This window comes from Schistocerca nitens, chromosome 5, assembly GCF_023898315.1.
Source record: "Schistocerca nitens isolate TAMUIC-IGC-003100 chromosome 5, iqSchNite1.1, whole genome shotgun sequence".
In the NCBI taxonomy this organism is placed as follows: Eukaryota; Metazoa; Arthropoda; class Insecta; order Orthoptera; family Acrididae; genus Schistocerca; species Schistocerca nitens.
In genome coordinates, this window is record NC_064618.1 from 228121074 (window position 1) to 228142482 (window position 21409).

General features: G+C 41.5%; 1 protein-coding gene across 1 annotated transcript in view; it reads left to right on the plus strand.

Annotated features, from left to right (window-relative positions):
- The window catches only part of LOC126260093 (uncharacterized), a 113433-nt gene that overhangs the window by 52943 nt on the left and 39081 nt on the right, over positions 1-21409 (plus strand). Inside the window, exons 5-7 of the mRNA XM_049957308.1 lie at positions 7726-8328; positions 18103-18268; positions 20187-20487. Coding sequence (XP_049813265.1) covers positions 7726-8328; positions 18103-18268; positions 20187-20487 — 1070 coding nt within the window. The remainder of the gene's footprint in view (positions 1-7725; positions 8329-18102; positions 18269-20186; positions 20488-21409) is intronic.

Here is a 21409-nt window from a genome sequence, read left to right on the forward strand (position 1 = left end):
TGAACTTGTCCTAAAAGTTAAATATAATCAACTGTGGTTGACTGGCATAAACAGAAATTGTGGCAGTTAACATCTGGTGGTTTATTAGTTGTTGAAAACCCGCCTTGTTACTCTACAGTAATGTACATATCCAGGGTGTCTGCAGTGGAAACATGCTGAAATGTTGCGCTGTTCTCCAAATGTCTATTCTTCTGTGTGGGTATTATAATTGGCAGAAAAACTGGTAGTACCAGCATTGGTTGGGAGCTGGGTGGTTGTTTGATGGCTGCAGCTGAAGTCAGAGTTGGCAGAGTCCATTATTCCTGACACATTTGACAGGTGTATTCAACATTCTATATGGTCAACATTCATGGCTGCTTACTTGGCCAGTTTTGGTTACCAAAAAATCCTGTATCTCTTGTCTCACTACCTGGTATATGAGATGCAAGGTTGTGGTGATATTTCATAACTACTGTACGGACCACATTTGGGAATATGCCATACTTTTGCTCACTCTTTCCCTTGGATTTCTTTGATGTGCTGACACCTCTTAATGAATTTCTTGTTTTGTTGACATCCTTTACTAGAAAAACTTGGTACATGTCTTATGTGACTGCTTTAAAGTTGGGGATTTTGTTGGCTTCTGTCACTTGGATTCACAGCTGGCATTTGCTCAAACTCTTTGTATGCAGGTCTTTGTCTCATCTCCATGATGTTGGGCCCTGTTCTTCTGCTAAGCAGACTTGCAGCTGCTTGTCACCAAGTGTTTTCTTCAGCTTTTAAACTGTTCATTACATGCATTTATATAGGGCCTTTTGTCTAAGTGATGAAATTTTTAGTGTAATGGTAGCACAACTACAATATATTTCACTTCCTGATAAACAGTAACAACTGTTGTGTCCAATAATATTTTTGCCAAAGATTTTTTGGCAGACTGTCTGCTCCTGAATGCTGCCTGCATCAGTTCTCTAGGGCCCACTTTCTAGGGCCCAGCAGTGGCTGTGGAAGCGGTGCTGCGCATCCTTGCACTTTGTCGAAAATGTGAGCTGCTACTGATCGCTTGTGAGTGTGTACAATGCTTTACTGCTGTTCAGTGATGTTCCACAAAAAAATATGTAAGATTTGGATTTAATAACAGATTGCAGTGCAGGCAGATTTCTCATTTTTATATATTATGAGTGTGTTATATTGTACTAATATGCAGGATAGTATTATGGCTCAAAATGAATGTTATAGTTCATGAGCAAAACTGACAACATTACTGCGTTGTTTAACGTTATTCTTAATGGTTTGCATCTCGTTCTTTTTCCTTTCAGAAGCGATTCTTCTTGCAATTTTTTCATCAGAAATTTGTATGTTTCGTCAAGCCACAGTCAGTAACTGTGGTGTAATGAGTTTTACTGTCATGGTTTGATTTCTTATGGTACATGTATGTGATAAACAGTGTGAATACCTTGCAGTACATGCAATATAGCAATGCAGGTACTCTACACATTTTGAGGTCCACATGGATTCAAGAACATAATGCTGATTGGAAGTGATATTTAAGACATTCAGTTACATTTAAACAAGTAAAACTGGCAACTTTTGGAGCTGTCCAGAAGGCATAACATCTCTCATCTCGGAGGCGGGCTAGAACATGCCTCGGTCCATGTCTCTTCAGCATGCATTCTATCTTGCTAGAAGTTGGTCCACAGTATGGAAGGAATGCAGCTAACTTGACCTCTTCTGCAGCTTTGTGAGGTGTCTTTCAGCAACAACTTTGAGATCTAGGGTTATACATTTAGAAGTGCATGGGTACGTGCTTTGGACATTGAGCGAAAGCGAAGATGTAGACTTGATGCTTATAGGGACATGAGCGCGACAGTTTCAATTGTGGCACTGGACTCTCATACCATATAACAGGACTCAGTCCCACAGGGGTACGGAGCTGCTAAGAGCTGCCCAATTTGCCTCCCACATGTCACTCCAGCCCTCTCTGGAAAGTTCCAAAGGCTGCTGTTACATCTATATAGGCAGAACACTGTGCCAGCCACAGCAGCCAATTATTTTTAACTCGTGGTGGTGGTGGTGGTGGTGGTGGTGGTGGTGGTGGTGGTGGTGGTGGTGGTGGTGGTGGTGGTGGTGTGTGTCTGTAATATCAGTGAGTCACAATTGGAATTGGTAAACTTGTACAAAGACCCAGATGTAACACTTTGTAGACATATGAAGTGAACGATCACATAGGCTCAGTCGTGAGTAAAGCAGGTGGTAGACTTCAGTTTATTGATAGAATACTGGGGAAATGTAGTTGGTCTACAAAGGCAATTGCTTACAAAACACTTGTGTGGCCCATCCTAGAATATTGTGTGTATGGGATCTGTACCAGATAGGACTAAGGGGGTATTTTGAACATAGATAGGGCAGCACAAATACTGATAGCTTTGTTTGACTCATGCGAGTCTATTGTGAATGCTGAAGAAACTAAACTGACAGACTCTTGAAGATAAATGTAAAATATCCTGTGAAACACTACATATAAAATTTTAGGAACTGGCTTTGAATACTTTAGGAATATACTAGAATCCCCCTACATACCACTCCCATAAGGGTTGTGAGAATTAATTATAGTGCAGACAGAGACAATTAAGCAGTCATTCTTTCTGTACTCCATTTGTGAATGATATGGGGGGTGGGAGGGGGGGGAGGGGAGGCCTAATAACTGGTACAATGGGATGTACCCTCTGAAATGCACTTCAGTGGTTTTCAGTGTGTAGATGTGGATGTAGAGGTAGCCTGTTACATTTCCAGAGATCGTAACTCCATGAAAACAAGTAACTGTGTAAAAAGGCAAGATTTGTTGATATCCATTATTTGGATAGGAATAATGCCTGTGATATATGGAACATGAAATTAAGTAAGACTTGAAAAAAGATTCGATTATGCCCTGAAGTGAAATGCTTTGAACTCCAAATCAAACAGGTTTGCAGGTAATGTAATGTAAATTTTATGCTTGTGAAATGGAAAACAATGTCTAAACTTAATTGTTAGTTTGGTTTATAGTGAAAATGTACTGAATGAACAAAACATGGCAAAAATCTAACAAGTGGTTTTAGGAGAAAAGTGGTATTTAGAATGGAACAAGGATTAGCATACCTACTTAATCATCAATTAATAACAGAGAACTTGTTTTATCACTGAACTTCATAAACACTGCATGCCAGCGAATGTTAACCGTTCATCATTATCACTGAGGCCTGCAAGCCTTGGGTGAGCTGGCCATCATAAAGATAAATGGTTGGAATCTCAGAAAATGTGTACATACTTTCTCACAAAGGAATGTTTGTGGATAGTTTTATGCAGCACACCATGAATTCCTGTCCTGTGCCAATCTTTTCACCTCAGAATAGCACTTGCAACCTATGTCATCAATTATTTGCTGGATGTTTCCCAATCTGTCTTCCTCTGCAGCTCCCTCTAGTACAATGGAAGTTACTCCCTGATGTCTTAACAGATGTCCCATCATCCTGCACCTTCATTTTGTCAGTCTTTTACATATATTCCTTTCCTCGTTGGTGCTGTGGATAACCTTCTCATTCCTTACCTCATCAGTCCACTTAATTTTTAGCATTATTCTGTAGCACCACATCTCAAATGGTTAGATTCTCTTCTGTTCTGATTTTCCACTAGACCATGTTTCACTACCATATAATGCTGTGTTCCAAACATACATTCTCAGAAATTTCTTCCTCAAATTAAGGCCTATGTTTGATACAAGCAGAATTCTATTGGCCAGGAATGCCCTTTCTGCCAGTGGTAGTCTGCTTTTCACATCGTCCTTGCTTTGCCCATCATGGGTTATTTTGCTGCCTAGGTAGCAGAATACCTTAACTTAGTCTGATTCGTGATGACCAATTCTGATGTTGAGTTTGACTGTTCTCATTTCTGCTACTTCTCATTTGTTGCTTCTCATTACTTTTGTCTTTCATTGATTTTCTTTCAATCCATATTCTGTACACATAGAATGTACGTTCTTTTCAACACATCCTGTAATTCATCTTTGCTTTTACCGAGAATAGCAATGTTATCAGCAAATCTTATCGACGATATCTTTACTAATTGAATTGTAATCTCACTCTTGAACCTTTCTTTTATTTCCCGACTGCTTCTTTGATGTATAGATGGAACAGTAAGGGCGATAGCCTACTTCCCTGTCTTACACCATTATTAATCCAGGCATGTCATTCTTGGACATCGTCTCTTATTGTTCTCTCTTGATCCTTGTACATGTTGTATATTAACCATTGTTCCCTGTAGCTGATGCCTATTTTTCTCAGAATTTTGAACATCTTGCACCATTTTATATTGTCAAAAACTTTTCCAGACCTTCAGACCCTATGAATGTACCTGGATTTTTCTTCAGTCTTGCTTCTATTATGAACTGCAATGTTGGAACTGGCTCTCTGGTGTCTTTACCTTTCCTAAAGCCAAACTGTCATCTAACACATCCTCAATTTTCTTTTTCCTTCTTCTGTGTGTTATTCTTATCAGCAACTTGGATGCACGAGCTGTTAATCTGATTGTGTGGTATTTTCGCACTTGTCTGCTCTTGCAATCTCCAGAACTATGTGGATGATTCTCCGAAAGTCTGATGGTATATTGCCAGTCTCATACGTTCTATTGTTGTCACTTCTTGCAGTGATTTTAGACTTTACGATAGAATGTTATCTATCCCTTCTGCCTTATTCGATCTTAAGTCTTCCAAAGGTGTTTCTAAGACTGGATCCCCTATCTCTTCCCTATCAACTCCTGTTTCTTCTTTAGTCATGTCATCAGACAATTCCTCCTTTCCATAAAGGCCTTAAACATGCTTCTTCCAACTTTTCGCTTTCTCCTCCCCATTTAACAGTGGAATTCCCATAGCACTTTTGATGTTATCACTCTTGCTTTTAATTTCATCGAAGGTTTTCTGACTTTTCTGTGTGCTGAGTCAGTCCTTCTGACAATTTTGTTTCAATTTTTTCATAGTTTTCATGTAGCTATTTCACATTAGCTTCCCTGCACTACTCATTAGTTTAATTCCAATATTTCTGTATTCCTGCATTTCCATGCACATTTTTTTACTTCGTTCTTTTGTTGATCAACTGAAATATTTGTTATCTATGGTTTCTTCAGCTGCCTTTCTACTGCCTATGTTTTTCTTTCCAACTTCTGTGATAGCCCTTTCTGGAGATATCCATTCCTCCTCAGCTAAACTGCCTAGCGAGCTATTCATTATTGCAGTATCTACAACCTCAAGAGAACTTGGTGTGTCTCTTCACTCCTTGGTGCTAGTCTCTTAAACGTCAACCTACTCTTAATCGTTACTAAATTGTGATCTGACTGAGATTCCCCTCGTGACTCGGTACCACCCAGTACTGGAGCAACTGTATCATGTTCTCCACCAGGGTTTTGACTGTATCTCGTCGTGCCCTGACATAAGGAATGTCCTACCCACTAACCTTCCAACCCCTCCCATAATGGTATTCTGCTATCCACCAACCCTGTGTAATTATCCTCATCCATCCCTACACAAACCCTGCTCCCAATCCCTTTCCACATGGCTTATATTCCTTTAATAGACCTAGATGCAAGACCTATCCTATACATCCTCCCACCACCACATACTCCAGTCTGGTCACAAGCATCACCTATCCGATCAGATGCAGGACTACCTGTGAAACCAGTCATGATGTACAAGCTAAGTTTCAAGCAGTGTGCTGTATTCTACATGGGCATGACAACCAATAAGTTGTCTGTCCATGGGCATGACCACTGACAAACTGTGGAAAGGAAAAAGCTGGACCACCTGTTGCTGAGCACATTGCCCAACATAAGGTTCTTCATTTTAATGACTGCTTCACAGCCTGTGCCATCTTGATCCTTCCTACCATCACCAGCCACCGAGCGAGGCCGCGCAGTGGTTAGACACTGGACTCGCATTCGGGAGGACGACGGTTCAATCCCGCATCCGACCATCCTGATTTAGGTTTTCCGTGATTTCGCTAAATCGCTCCAGGCAAATGCTGGGATGGTTCCTTTCAAAAGGGGCACAGCTGACTTCCTTCCACGTCCTTCCCTAATCCGATGAGACCGATGTCCTCGCTGTCTGGTCTCCTTCCCCACACAACCCAACCCAACCCAACCAACACCAGCTTTTCTGAATTTTGCAGGTGGGAACTCTCCCTCCAGTGTCTACTATGTTCCCATAACCCTCCTGGCCTCAGTCTTAGTCATTGTCCTAAACCCACCTATCCCCTTCCCTGTTCCCACACCAGCACTAAACAACCTTTTGTTCCACTAGCATACCAACAGTCTCTTTACTTCTCTTATTTCCTGCTGCCCCCCCACGCCCCACCCTCTAACATCCTGACTGCACTTAGCTGCCCTAGCCTCTCTCCACCTTTCCATGTGTGCTCCTACAAGGAGCACTTTACTGTCCATCACCCCTATCCTGTTATCCCTCCCCCTCCCCACCCCAGTGTCCTCCTTACCCCCACCACCCAGATTGCTTCTCCCAACATGTGCTGCTGCTCACACTCTGCCCTTGGCAACTCGTGGCTGAAAGCTTACTTGCTGGACATTTTTGTTGTGCCTGTCTGTGGCTCAGCATCTCTGCTACATGGTGAGTAGCAGTCTATCCTCTTTGTGATACTGTAATTATTCCATCGTGGATTTTCCATTGTTTGGTGATGCCTGATCTGTCATTTATTGCTTTACTTCCTACCTTCTTCCTCCACTACATTTAAGCCACTGTGTAAGAATTATGCTTTCTCCAATACTCCAGCTGTACACTTTTTTCATTCCTCTCTTCTACTGTCTCTTTTCTTTCTGGAGTTTTTGGGATTTTGTTCTGCTGGAAACCTCCCCATCTCCTAATTTTGTTTCTATAGTTTGTTCCATCTTCAATTTCTTATTTATTTATGTTAATTTCTTCTAAATATTTATGTATTTTCCTAGTGCAGTTGGGGTTGCTGTTTAATTTTTCAAAATGAGGTAAAATGTTGTCAGTCTGCTAGGGCCTATACTTTGGAAGGCTCGTAGAACATTAGCTGTCTTTTGTAATTTAGTCTCGATGCTTTATTCTATATGATTCAGTACTTCTTCAGTGTTTCTACTTTTCTTCGGTTTCCCAATATCTTCCTCACAAGATTTTGAGTAATTGACATTCTTTTATTGCTCATAAAATGAGTGTTTCTGATAGTTAAACTTCCTAGGTGAGTTATTGTCTTGTAACCATGAATTTTCAGTCATAGAGATATTTTGATTATAAATGCCTTTTATTAATTGAAATGTTAAGTTCAGATTTGCACATTTGTTTCATGGGTAGCCATTCTAATATTCTATAATTAGACGATGATGATGAATGGATTCACTACCTGTAAAGGAACTTTCGAACATTATCATTCCCTTTATGGCTGTCAACAAATTTTATTTTAGCTGTTGCAGTTTTTGCTAGTTCTAATTATGAAGCATATAAAATAGATGAAAAAATCTCATTCTGAAAACGTAAGTGAACTAAAAGGTGACTATTCCAATCATTTGAAGCACACATATGAATAACGAGTGAAAATAATGTAATGCTTGAATTTCTCCACACATACTGCTTCCTTGATTGCTGGATTTGTAGTAATGTCATCCATAGTGGCCAATACTGACTAAGCCTGGAGGAGTCTGACTGCTTCTAACTATGACAATATTTTTAATCATTTCAAATTTTTGTTCCAGCCTGTCAGAAAAATGTGAAAAACACCATAAAGAGGAAACCAGTTGAAGTCAGACAAACAACAGCAAGTAGACTGCGCATGGAAAAAGCTAATCCTTTACTTACCATTGGGAAATGTACAGGATTAACTTCAACATTTAAAGTTAAAACTCCTGCTTCATCACTGGTGAGAAGCACAAATATTGCAAGGAAACAATTCACAGCAACTACAGCAGCAGCACCAAAACAATTGTTTAAGGTTCCAAGGTGCAATGAAAAGAAAATTAACAATGAAAAGAAATATACTGGGCCAGTACAGCAGAAGAGTTCTGTACAGACTGTGAAAAAAACTCCCAATACATTTACACCAGTTAATCGAATAAAAAATGTTAATGCCAATGTAAGCGGTGTCTCAAAGCTTCCCCCGTCAACACAGAAGAAGAGACCACAGCTCTGTGCAGGTGCCAGACAGAAAAATGTTCCTACAACAAATCAGCGTACAGGACTGAGGCGCTCATCATCTGCCACAACATTTCATTCACATGTCGGTTCCATGCAGGTAAAGAGTGTGAGAAGCCCTTCAGTTCCAGACATATCAAGAGTATCTAAAATTGGCCACTCTTCAGGTGAGTCTTGGAAACTATCTTGGTTCCTTAAATTTAAAAGGTATAAAATTACCCAGAACTGGCTGCACTATCTATGTGATAATAAAAAAATAGTTGATGCCACTTCCTTATACACAAATATTCCGCACGTCCAGGGCCTCGCTGCGATGGAGCACTTCCTTTCATGCCGATCACCCGCCACCCTACCTAAAACCTCTTTCCTCATTACTTTAGCCAGCTTCATCCTGACCCACAACTTCTTCACTTTTGAAGGCCAGACATACCAACAATTAAAGGGAACAGCCATGGGTACCAGGATGGCCCCCTCGTACGCCAACCTATTCATGGGTCGCTTAGAGGAAGCCTTCTTGGTTACCCAGGCCTGCCAACCCAAAGTTTGGTACAGATTTATTGATGACATCTTCATGATCTGGACTCACAGTGAAGAAGAACTCCAGAATTTCCTCTCCAACCTCAACTCCTTTGGTTCCATCAGACTCACCTGGTCCTACTCCAAATCCCATGCCACTTTCCTTGACGTTGACCTCCATCTGTCCAATGGCCAGCTTCACACGTCCGTCCACATCAAACCCACCAACAAGCAACAGTACCTCCATTATGACAGCTGCCACCCATTCCACATCAAACGGTCCCTTCCCTACAGTCTAGGTCTTCGTGGCAAATGAATCTTCTCCAGTCCGGAATCCCTGAACCATTACACCAACAACCTGAAAACAGCTTTCACATCCCGCAACTACCTTCCCGACCTGGTACAGAAGCAAATAACCAGAGCCACTTCCTCATCCCCTCAAACCCAGAACCTTCCACAGAAGAACCACAAAAGTGCCCCACTCGTGACAGGATACTTTCCGGGACTGGATCAGACTCTGAATGTGGCTCTCCAGCAGGGATACGACTTCCTCAAATCCTGCCCTGAAATGAGATCCACCCTTCATGAAATCCTCCCCACTCCACCAAGAGTGTCTTTCTGCCGTAACCTCTTAGTTCATCCCTATGAAATCCCCAAACCACCTTCCTTACCCTCTGGCTCCTACCCTTGTAACCGCTCCCAGTGTAAAACCTGTCCAATGCACCCTCCCACCACCACCTACTCCAGTCCTGTAACCCGGAAGGTGTACACGATCAAAGGCAGAGCCACGTGTGAAAGCACCCACGTGATTTACCAACTGACTTGCCTACACTGTGAAGCTTTCCATGTGGGAGTGACCAGCAACAAACTGTCCATTCGCATGAATGGACACAGGCAGACAGTGTTTGTTGGTAATGAGGATCACCCTGTGGCTAAACATGCCTTGGTGCACGGCCAGCACATCTTGGCACAGTGTTACACCGTCCGGGTTATCTGGATACTTCCCACAAACACCAACCTGTCAGAACTCCGGAGATGGGAACTTGCCCTTCAGTATATCCTCTCTTCTCGTTATCCGCCAGGCCTCAGCCTCCGCTAATTTCAAGTTGCCGCCGCTCATAGCTCACCTGTCTTTCAACAACATCTTTGCCTCTGTACTTCCGCCTCGACTGACATCTCTGCCCAAACTCTTTGCCTTTACAAATGTCTGCTTGTGTGTGTGTGTGTGTGTGTGTGTGTGTGTGTGTGTGTGTGTGTGTGCGTGCGCGCGCGAATACCTGTCCTTTTTTTCCCCCTAAGGTAAGTCTTTCCGCTCCCAGGATTGGAATGACTCCTTACCCTCTCCCTTAAAACCCACATCCTTTCATCTTTCCCTCTTTCCTGACGAAGCAACCGTCGGTTGCGAAAGCTTGAATTTTGTGTGTATGTATGTGTTTGTGTGTGTATCTATCGACCTGCCAGCGCTTTCGTATGGTAAGTAACATCTTTGTTTTTAGATATATTTTTCCCGCGTGGAATGTTTCCCTCTATTATAAAAAAACAGTTATCTACATATTGTTAATCTAAAATTGCTTTTGTTCCCTAAGACAAATTCTGGTGCTACTTAATTGTCTGAATAGTTACGGAGATTATTAAAAATGAGGTACCCAGCATTTTAGATCTAGATTGTGGGTGTGTTGGTAAATCTTTGTGGCTCTAGCTCAACACTAGAGCCAGACCAATTATCCTGTCTAAGATGATAGCCTATCTTACAAGAAAAGTTCTTTTTCTTGCAGTTGGTTTGACAGGCAACTCGAATATAAACTTGAATACTCTAGATATGTTATAAAATGGGATTAATAACACAACTGAATGGGCATTAGTGTGTCCATTCTAAACTTAAGAAGGTTCAGTAAAAACTGCAAGGTACCAGATAAGTTATATATATAAAATGTGTGATCAGGTAGATGATGTATATATTTCTAATGACATTTACACTTTCCACTTGCACTGCTCCACATCCAGTACAATCTCATTAATTTCAGTCACATTAATGCTGAGAATGTTGCTGGTTCTTTCACAAAGATCTCATGATAGTGTGATGCTTCATACATTTCTGTTCAGAGCAAGTCCTCCATAACTGAATTAAAATTCAAACTCACCTGCTCCTACACCCCCCCCCCCCCCCTCCACCTCCCTTCCTGAAAACTTTGTGAAATAGTGCAAAATTCAAATTATTCACTTAAAATTGTTTTACAGAGGAAAATATGGGAGGTATTACTTTTTGACTGACTCTTAAAATGTGAAGTTTGTTAACCAGTTTCTGTAGTTATCTTAACATAAAAACAGGCTGAAGTACCTGATTACCCCCCATCCCCTCCTGTGACTGGGTCTCACTTCCTGGTCATCAGGACTATTGATATTAACTTCTCCAGGGTGCAAAACAATTGTAGAACATAATAGAAGATATCATTTGAGTACCAGTGGAATATGGGCATATTTTCGGTGCATCTTCACCTTACTTTTTAGGGCCTCGTATGCTCTCATTGCAAAACAATATCCAGTTTTAGGTGGTTTAGAACATGGCCTTTCTAATGGAAATGGTTTAAAGGAGTCTGCATAAAACTCTGTTTTGTGAAAACGTTCTGAAAATACCCATTTTGGGGTTTTACAAAAATCAAAAATTTCGTCCTCATTTTGTGAATTACTGGGAAGCAATAGAAAAAATTTTGTGCTCTAAGAACTTGTATTGAGTTGTTATGTACAGAGAGTCAAGTTTGTCCTGCAATTGCTTCCAGACATATAAAAAGCTACGCTTAACAATTTTTTTTTAAGTGCCTATTTTTGACCAAATTTACTTCAAATTATCCTCTCTAAAAGTGCACAAAGGATCTTTTTTTATTGATTTATTGAAGAGAGCACAAAAGTTGTACAATATGGCAATCTTGTCTCTTTCCAGAAAATATTGCTGAAGATATTATGTCTGAAAGTCGTCAAAAATTCGGGGTGCACTGCTGAAAGTTGCGCTATGGGCTCAAGTATTATATTGACGAAAGTAAAACTTTACCTATGCTCATGGAGGATGTGTTTGAATGTTTACACTGTGTTATCAAAATCCTTTATGGTCATCATTGACATGGAATGGCCCAAAAATAGTGTGATGATACACTGCAGGTGTGTAGAAAACAGCTTTTGAAACATGGTGCTGCAGGAGAATGTTGAAGATTAGAAGACTGGATCAACCAATAGATGACTCATACAATCATGGAAAGATGCATGGAATGCCATAGGTGTGCCTTACTCATACAGCTCAACAAATACTGTGGCAGTACAATGCAGGGTCATTCCGTGGTTACGGATGTAACATTTGTACAATTGACATTGAAGTACTAACATCAAAATGACGGGCACATAATTTAAAAGTATACAGCGAAGGGGCATTACTTTGCACGAACAGACTAGCATGATTCGTACCTGCGGTTACCACTGAGTAACGAACACAGCTTCTCAGACTTCCTTGGTCCTCAATACCCACCTTCGAGCTTTACCGGTTCAACCAGTTGCCCTTTGGAATCTCATCTGTGCCAGTAATTCATCAATGATATTTGGAGCAATCGATTGAGGACATTTCCTGTTGCAGGAACTACATTGATGACATCTGGGTTACAGGTTCTACAGTAGAGGAGCATTTACGAGACATACAGACAGTATTACAATGCCTTGTGGAGAATGGCCTTCTTTGCAAGCTAGAAAAGTGCATTTTTCTACCCGGAGGTACATTTTTTGGGATGTGCTTAGCAAAGATGCTTGTCCCTATAGATGAACACAGCAAAACCTGCCGAAGCACAAACATCTGAAGGAACTCGAGTCTCTTTTGGGCAAGATTTTGTATTGTGCCATGTTCATTCCTCAGGCTGAGCATGTGTGCCATCCTCTTGATCAGCATGGGTAAAAGGACGTTAGGTTTGTCTGATCTGTTGATTGTTAATAGGCTTCTCGAACCCTGGCCTTTCATGCCTCCCAATATGGCACTGAACAGCCTGTTGCTTACACATCAGATGCATTCAAGGCACAGCTTAATTATTCACAGGTGGGAAAGGGTGCACTTTCTATTGTTTTCAGAATTAAAAGGTTTAAAGTCTTTTTTTTTTTTTTTTTTTTTTTTAAAGCGTGGATCCTTCAAATCACTGCCCACAAACTGCTAGTTTCCATATTTGGCCCTTCATTCCAAGCTACCATATAGGACTGCCCACTGATAGCTGACTCGCTTTCCCAGCTAATCATTTCTGCTGTCCAGGTAGGTTGCCTGGAACTTGACTGTGGGTGCAGTTGCAGTGTGGCATACTTATTATTTTTTTTTTCCTCCTGTGGGCTTGACTTGGCACTGTCCGGTTGATCCTCATGCTCATCACAAAGGAGCAGTGAAGTTGTCATCCCTCAGTCCTCGTGTACTCCAGTTGCTGCTGAGTCACTCTGGGGTATGCATAGTATTCTAACACCATCTGCAACTGAGCTGGATGGTAAGATTGAAAATGTCTGCATCAGTTATGACTTTGTTCATTATAAACGTGACTGGTGTTGTGAAAATTATATTCCCATCTTCAGATGTCCAAATTTAGTAGTCAGCTGCAAGATGGTCATGTGCCACAAACACCGGACTGCACTGTAGAACAGGTGAACGTGATGGTATGTACACCTGAAGATGGGAATATAACTTTCCTGAAACCAGTCATGTTTTTTAAACAATTACAGCTGAAGCAGATATTTTAAATCTTACACACTGGGACCTGTATGAAGGCTTTGGCACTGTGCCACATCTACTGGCCAGCAATAGATCAAACACTGAACATTTGGTGTGGGCTTGTGGTGCCTGTGCACAGAACCAGGTCTGCCAGTTTTACCTGTGGCCAGTCCCAGGATACCCTCTGGACAGGGTGGACGTCAGTTTCGCAGGTCTATTTTTGGGCAGCTTGTAGTGGTTTGCAGTTGATGCTTAGACATTTCTCACACGTAACAAAGTTGTCCTCTACACTGTCGACTGCAGTTGTTCACGCATTGGCAGTCATTTTTGCCATTGAGGGATCCCGTAGGACCATGTCCAATAAGTCTGCAATTTATGTTTCAGGAGTTTGAAGATTTTTGCATTCAGTGATGGAGCCCTTCATGCAGACATTGAAGACTCAGATGAAGTAGCCAGAGTCTGCCTCTTCCTGCAATTATGCGTTGTCAAGTTACTTGGCTATATACTGGGTGATGCTGGATGATGGGTGCATTCTGTCAGAATGTCTGCATGGTTGCCAGCCATGGTGTTTCCTGGATTTGCATCATGAATCACATGCCCCTCCCCTCCCCTCCCGGACTGCCATTGGGGCCCGACCTTCAAACTGGCAGTGGGGCTGGCTGCTGGGTATTCTGCTGGACCACAAAGATTGGCAGTTGTTTGTGTTCAGGTGGGGTGTCTGTCTGCAGCAGGTGACCATCAGACAAATTAGTTGCACCTGTGACCTGTTGGATTATTACTACTCGGGCTTCCAGTTAGCTGGGCGGCAGGGCTGTTCACTATGTTATTCCAGGAGCTGCCTCCCACTTGCAGCAGTGTGCTACACCATTGACGCATCCTTTGTGGTCTGTGTCGCCCTCCCTTTGCCTGGGGCCTTGGGCCTCAGTGAAGCTTGTTCCAGTGATTCCCAACATGGAGCCTATGACTTTGACCTGCCCTCATCATCGTCCTCCCTCCTTTATGGTGAATGTGGCCTCACCTCTGCTGCTGCCAGTGGACTGACTATTGTTTCCATCTCAGCACCCTTCTGCTCGTACAACAGATCTGGCATGGTCTCCTTTGGCAGTCAGTCCATTGCCTGGGTCTCAGGTGCTCTGTCCAGTTCTGTGCTGAAGGTCTCACACAGTGAGTTTTCATTTCCTCTTGCAGTATTCTTAATCCCTGCTTATTGTTGAGCCACTGTCAGCATGTACAATACCTTGAGCTGATGATGTTTAGCAGCATTGTCACACGTGTGCTGTAGTAAAGCCACAAAAAAGATAAACAGGAAGTGTTACAGATGTAACAAAACTGTTAGTTTTCATGGAATGGCCCTGCACTGATATAGTGTCATCTTCATCTGTTTGGGACTTTGTGGTGAAAGAAACATGTGAAATTTGTTTGGCAAAGAGTTTAATTTACAAAGTTTACAGTTTCAATGAAAACAAATCATGCACTTTGACACTTTCTTTAGAAAACGTGCAAAGATGTTGCCGCAGTGCAGCTTATAACACATTGATAACTTGGCATTCTTTTTTCTGCTGATCAGCATCTCGGGCATTTGTTTTTTGTGGTTTAAAACAATGGAAAAAGTATTGCAGTTTGTTTGTTTGCTCACTTTGAAGACTGCTGGAAGGTATAAGGCTGAAATATAAGGATAAGGAATTTAATGGATCAGTCGTATGTCAGCACAATTGTCTTGCGTGAGTAATTTTTTGAACACAAGACTTTAAACTTTAACTTTCTTTTTGCTGTCGTCTTGTGCTGTACCTTACTGATTTAAGTGAGACCGAATGTAATGCAATTCAGAGAATTGTTATGGGTGAGTTTGGCCAACAAGTGTTATGGAGATGCTTTGTGAACTCAAATGGGAATCTCTGGAGGGAGGAAGATATTCTTTTCACAAAATACTATTGAAACAATTGAGAGAACTGGCATTTGAAGCTGGCAGCAAAATGATTCTATTGCTGCCAATTTATATTTTGTATGAAGACCACGAAGACGAGAAAAATTAGGGTTTGTACACAGGCATATAGACAGGAGGTCTTCCCTGGCTCTGATTAGTGGTACATGGTACTCTTTACCATTCATCATACAGTGGCTTGCAGATTGTGGGTGTAGATGTATGTAGTCGGGCAAAAATACGGGAACACTGTGAGATATGCATATTTGAACATAAATACAGATGCTAGACAAGCCTGGAGGTTACACTGAAAAATTTGACCATGAACACCACCTGTGCAATGTCCTCAGTACATTTAAGATGGCAGTTGTGGTCAGAACAGTGTTCTGTGTAGTTGTAAGTGCATTATATCAGAGTTAAGTGAATTCAAATGTGGGCAAATTGTTGTCGTTTTGTGGGTGTATCTGTAAACAAGCTAGCCAAAGTGTTTGGTATTTAAAGAGGCACCATAACGAAGATGTATACAGCCTGCAGGGAAAATGAAAAAAAATCATTTGCTAAACCTTGTGGACGAAAGCATGTTCTGAGTAATAGTGACAGTGAGTCATTAAAGAGCTTGTGACAAAAAAATAAATCAGCTGCAAAAGTCACTGCAGAACTGACTGTCTCACTTTTGAATCCTGCCAGTGACAAACACAAAGGGAGTGCCGTCAGCAGGGAATTGCAGGGTGGGCTGGAATTCCAAAACCACTCAACAGTGATGCAAACGCCTATAACAGGAAAACATGGCGCTGAAGACATGAAACCTGGGCTATGGCGCAATGGAAGACTGTCATTTAGTTGGATGAGTCTTGTATGACGGTTTCCAACTTCTAGCAGAGTTAACATCTCCAGTGAAACATGGTGGGAGTTCAGTGATTTGAGCTTGCCACTATTTTGCAGGAAGATTGCTTTGAAAATAATACAGGACCTGTATTGTATCCGTTCTGAGACAACTGGAACGTGTTTTGAATGCTAAAGCTTTCTACATAATATTAGACATGGTAATATTGTTTTTTGTTTCCGTATTTATCTCCACCTTCTGTAGATGTAGAAGCTTTTAAGCTGCTTAGTGACTTTACAAAGGACCAGAATTTTCTTAAATTCTCTGCAAGATCTTTCACAAAAATAGGACTGTAGAAGATATGGGGTTTGCACATCGTTCTTTCTGTATAGACATGAACTTCTACTAACTTTTGTCTGTCAACAATTCCATATTCTTTTTTGAGCTGAGTGTGCCACAGCTCTGCATTATTAACATTTTCTAAAATTTTGTTATTAAATCAGAAAGGTAATTTATAGTCAGCACTCCGGTCTCTTATTTCATTCTTAACTTGAAAGTTGGCAACAGTTTCACCAAGTATCTTGCAAATTAGAGGCTGAGATAATTATAGTTTATTTTTGCAAATTATGTTCCTCTACAGTCAAGTTTGATAGTTCCTTTAGTTTTACCTTGTCTTCAGCTTTAACAATTTGTATTTAAATACAGCATCCAGATGTCTTTCCTTTCTTCATAGCTCATTTGGTATTGTTCCTGGAATGTCATTGTTTTCATTAATAACTCAGTATAGTCAAGAGCAAAATCAGAAACGAACATTTAAAGTAGCTTTTGAATGATTTTATGATTTCCTCTTTGGATATTAGATTACTGTGCTGACTCATCTTAGCTGAGGAAAGGTCTACCCAACATAAATGTGTCTCCCTCATACTCCAATTGTGTTTAGTTGTTTCTCTTAAAAACGGAATAAAACATATATGGAATAGAAGGGGATTTATTCACTTGGAAACATATTTACATATAATTGGTATCATCACTTACAGTATGTATACATATGAAATTGTAGTATGCTTAAGGAACACCATACACAAGTGTAACTAGTATACAAACTTGAAACTATGGTACCAAATGATTAACATTAATTTCATTTTTACTGTAAATTTCATTGCATAATAATTTTGTGTTGAGCGTATTTCAGCATACTGTGTTTTGTTTATATTCCTTTACTTTTAGACAGACATATCACATTAAATGATTCTGTATGCCATTACACTCAGTTACTAATTAAAATTTTAGAATTTACTTGCACATGCACAGAAATCAATAGAAACATCATCATTTGAGTAAATCTCCTGTGACTGATTGATGGTGATAAGTCATATAAGTAATCAGATTACAGTACTTAGTAAACTTCAAAGGAGCAATGGTCTCTCATACAAATGGCAAATGTAACTGAGGCTTATAACTAGGAAAGTAGGTGCTTTGAGATGTACGTTGAAACAATGTTTTCCTTACATGCAGAATTTATTCCTAAATTTTAATGTTTTGAGTATGCCAAGTGTTTGTGTCTTAACTTCCTTCTCAAGATTTCTTATTGTGCATCATTGGCAGAAAGCATTAATGTCTTATAGTTAACTTCACATTTTACAAACCGCATATATATCAAATTTTCCCACTATAGCATTTGGAAATACATCTTACATACTGTAATGTGTAACAGTTGCATCACTAATTTTTTGTGCTTAAAATGTCTGCTAGTTTAAATATCTGTAGAATTTTGCGTCATATCAGAATAATTCATAAATTGTATGTTTTAAAAATTAGAAAGCTGCAATTTCAAATGAATAGATAAGAACTGTAAATATTGTTTCTAATGCTATGCATTTATGAAGTATGAAATTTGCTACTAATTCTTTAATGATCTAGTTGGTTGTGCTAAAAATCACATGTTTCTTCATTACTTACAGCATACAAGTCTGCAGGAGGACCTAATAGACAAGAGACTCGTGTTGGGGTTGCAGATACCCCACACCGTTCTTCTTTGAGGAAATCTCGAATGACTTTATTTGGAACATCTCAAACGAAAACACCTCTGAAAACTGTATCATTCACTCCACAACCAGAGGTTTTAAGGTACATGGAATAGTACTAATTTTTAATTCAGTACTTTGAGAACAATTACATTATTAGGTTCAAGTAATTGTAACATGGTGACACTCAACAGAGTAAACTAATATAGTTTTTTTATATACACTCCTGGAAATGGAAAAAAGAACACATTGACACCGGTGTGTCAGACCCACCATACTTGCTCCGGACACTGCGAGAGGGCTGTACAAGCAATGATCACATGCACGGCACAGCGGACACACCAGGAACCGCGGTGTTGGCCGTCGAATGGCGCTAGCTGCGCAGCATTTGTGCACCGCCGCCGTCAGTGTCAGCCAGTTTGCCGTGGCATACGGAGCTCCATCGCAGTCTTTAACACTGGTAGCATGCCGCGACAGCGTGGACGTGAACCGTATGTGCAGTTGACGGACTTTGAGCGAGGGCGTATAGTGGGCATGCGGGAGGCCGGGTGGACGTACCGCCGAATTGCTCAACATGTGGGGCGTGAGGTCTCCACAGTACATCGATGTTGTCGCCAGTGGTCGGCGGAAGGTGCATGTGCCCGTCGACCTGGGACCGGACCGCAGCGACGCACGGATGCACGCCAAGACCGTAGGATCCTACGCAGTGCCGTAGGGGACCGCACCGCCACTTCCCAGCAAATTAGGGACACTGTTGCTCCTGGGGTATCGGCGAGGACCATTCGCAACCGTCTCCATGAAGCTGGGCTACGGTCCCGCACACCGTTAGGCCGTCTTCCGCTCACGCCCCAACATCGTGCAGCCCGCCTCCAGTGGTGTCGCGACAGGGGTGAATGGAGGGACGAATGGAGACGTGTCGTCTTCAGCGATGAGAGTCGCTTCTGCCTTGGTACCAATGATGGTCGTATGCGTGTTTGGCGCCGTGCAGGTGAGCGCCACAATCAGGACTGCATACGACCGAGGCACACAGGGCCAACACCCGGCATCATGGTGTGGGGAGCGATCTCCTACACTGGCCGTACACCACTGGTGATCGTCGAGGGGACACTGAATAGTGCACGGTACATCCAAACCGTCATCGAACCCATCGTTCTACCATTCCTAGACCGGCAAGGGAACTTGCTGTTCCAACAGGACAATGCACGTCCGCATGTATCCCGTGCCACCCAACGTGCTCTAGAAGGTGTAAGTCAACTACCCTGGCCAGCAAGATCTCCGGATCTGACCCCCATTGAGCATGTTTGGGACTGGATGAAGCGTCGTCTCACGCGGTCTGCACGTCCAGCACGAACGCTGGTCCAACTGAGGTGCCAGGTGGAAATGGCATGGCAAGCCGTTCCACAGGACTACATCCAGCATCTCTACGATCGTCTTCATGGGAGAATAGCAGCCTGCATTGCTGCGAAAGGTGGATATACACTGTACTAGTGCCGACATTGTGCATGCTCTGTTGCCTGTGTCTATGTGCCTGTGGTTCTGTCAGTGTGATCATGTGATGTATCTGGCCCCAGGAATGTGTCAATAAAGCTTCCCCTTCCTGGGACAATGAATTCATGGTGTTCTTATTTCAATTTCCAGGAGTGTATGTATATGTATAGGAAAGTGTTCCTCGTCCAGTAGCTTTGGAGCTATCACACTTCTTTTAGTACTAATACAAACAAGTTTCTATTGCTTATTATGTCATTAAATTTCACCCCCACTGATTACACACACACACACACACACACACACACACACACACACACACACACACACACACGTCCACACGAGACAGGAAGCATTAACTTCCCCCCATATCTTGAAGTAAGCAGAGGATTCTAATAAATTATAAATGCTATGAAGTGTTGTGCTGCATTTGGAATGTGATTTTAATGTTTTTAAATTTTAGTTTTTGACGTCGGTAAGATATTTTTATGATAATGGTGAATATAATGCAATACAGCTACAGTTTTGTTTTGAAGGAGGAATTTGCTCAACTGGTTGGAGAAAAGGGGAAAGTCATTAAATGCATTCAGCCACCTTCGATGTTTTGGGCTTCACAAGCCAGCCTCTGACAAACCAGATAAAGAAGTTGCACTATCAACTGAAGTTTTGGAAGGAAACAAAGACGCAGGAACTGCTGAAGTGGGTTCTGAAGTATCTCTTGCACACCCTGACCAGGAAGTAAGAAAAATAATAGAGGATAATGAAAATGTTTTTGGTAACTGCAATCTGGAAGACCTGAAAAACATTCTCTCAGATCTGCATAAGCTCATTCTTGCAGTAAGTATTCCAGATGCATTGAATTAATTGATATTTCTTAAACTCAGTAAGTTTTACCACTGAAATTTTCAAATGTTGACATGGTGACATTGTATGATGTATTAGTTTTGGAAATAATATTGCTGTCTGTAGAGGTTTCTCACACAATCAAAAGCATTCAAGCAGTGTGTCGACAAGCTCTTTAACAATTGATTTAGTGCACCTCGATGGCCAATCTCATTAACTTAGGAGTTACAAGCAAGAGCCTGTTTTTAATTAACTGTTTCCAATCCAATTTTTCTACTTGATGCATTCTCCCCTACTCTTATTTATTTTACACTAATGGAAATGTCTGGCACAGTCAGACATCAGAGCCATAGTGGAGAATCTTAATGTCAAATGTAGCCCATATATCTGAAAGGGTTAAACGTCAAAAGAATGAATGCTGGGACTTGCACATCTCCTCCTTGGAAATGATGTCCCTGTGCCAGCTGTGGCCAGAGCTTTGTGAGTTAATTGTCCTAAAATGGCTGACTATTCCCAGCCTTTGGCAGCATGTTGGTGTTTCCACTGAGACATATGGCCTGGAACATTTTGCTATCCTCTTTGCAGTGGCATCCTTGACTGCATTTTACCTTCATTTTTTCCAGGCACATAAAAGGCAGAGGACATTTTCCTGCTCTTTACTGTACACTGTTGAGAATCATATAACTATTTACCAAGTTGGAACTGTTGTGTCCTCGACTCATCTCCCAACAAGGCCCCAGGCTCTGACGGAAATGATCCAACACTTGAATGCAGATCAGAAAAAAACCTTATCAGATTTTCATATCTGGCTCTGAGGTGAATTTCCCTCACAGTGATTGAATATTATAACTATCATTACTCTTGAGCAAGGAAAAGACCCAACTTCCATTCATAGCTATTGGTCAATCAAACTTCC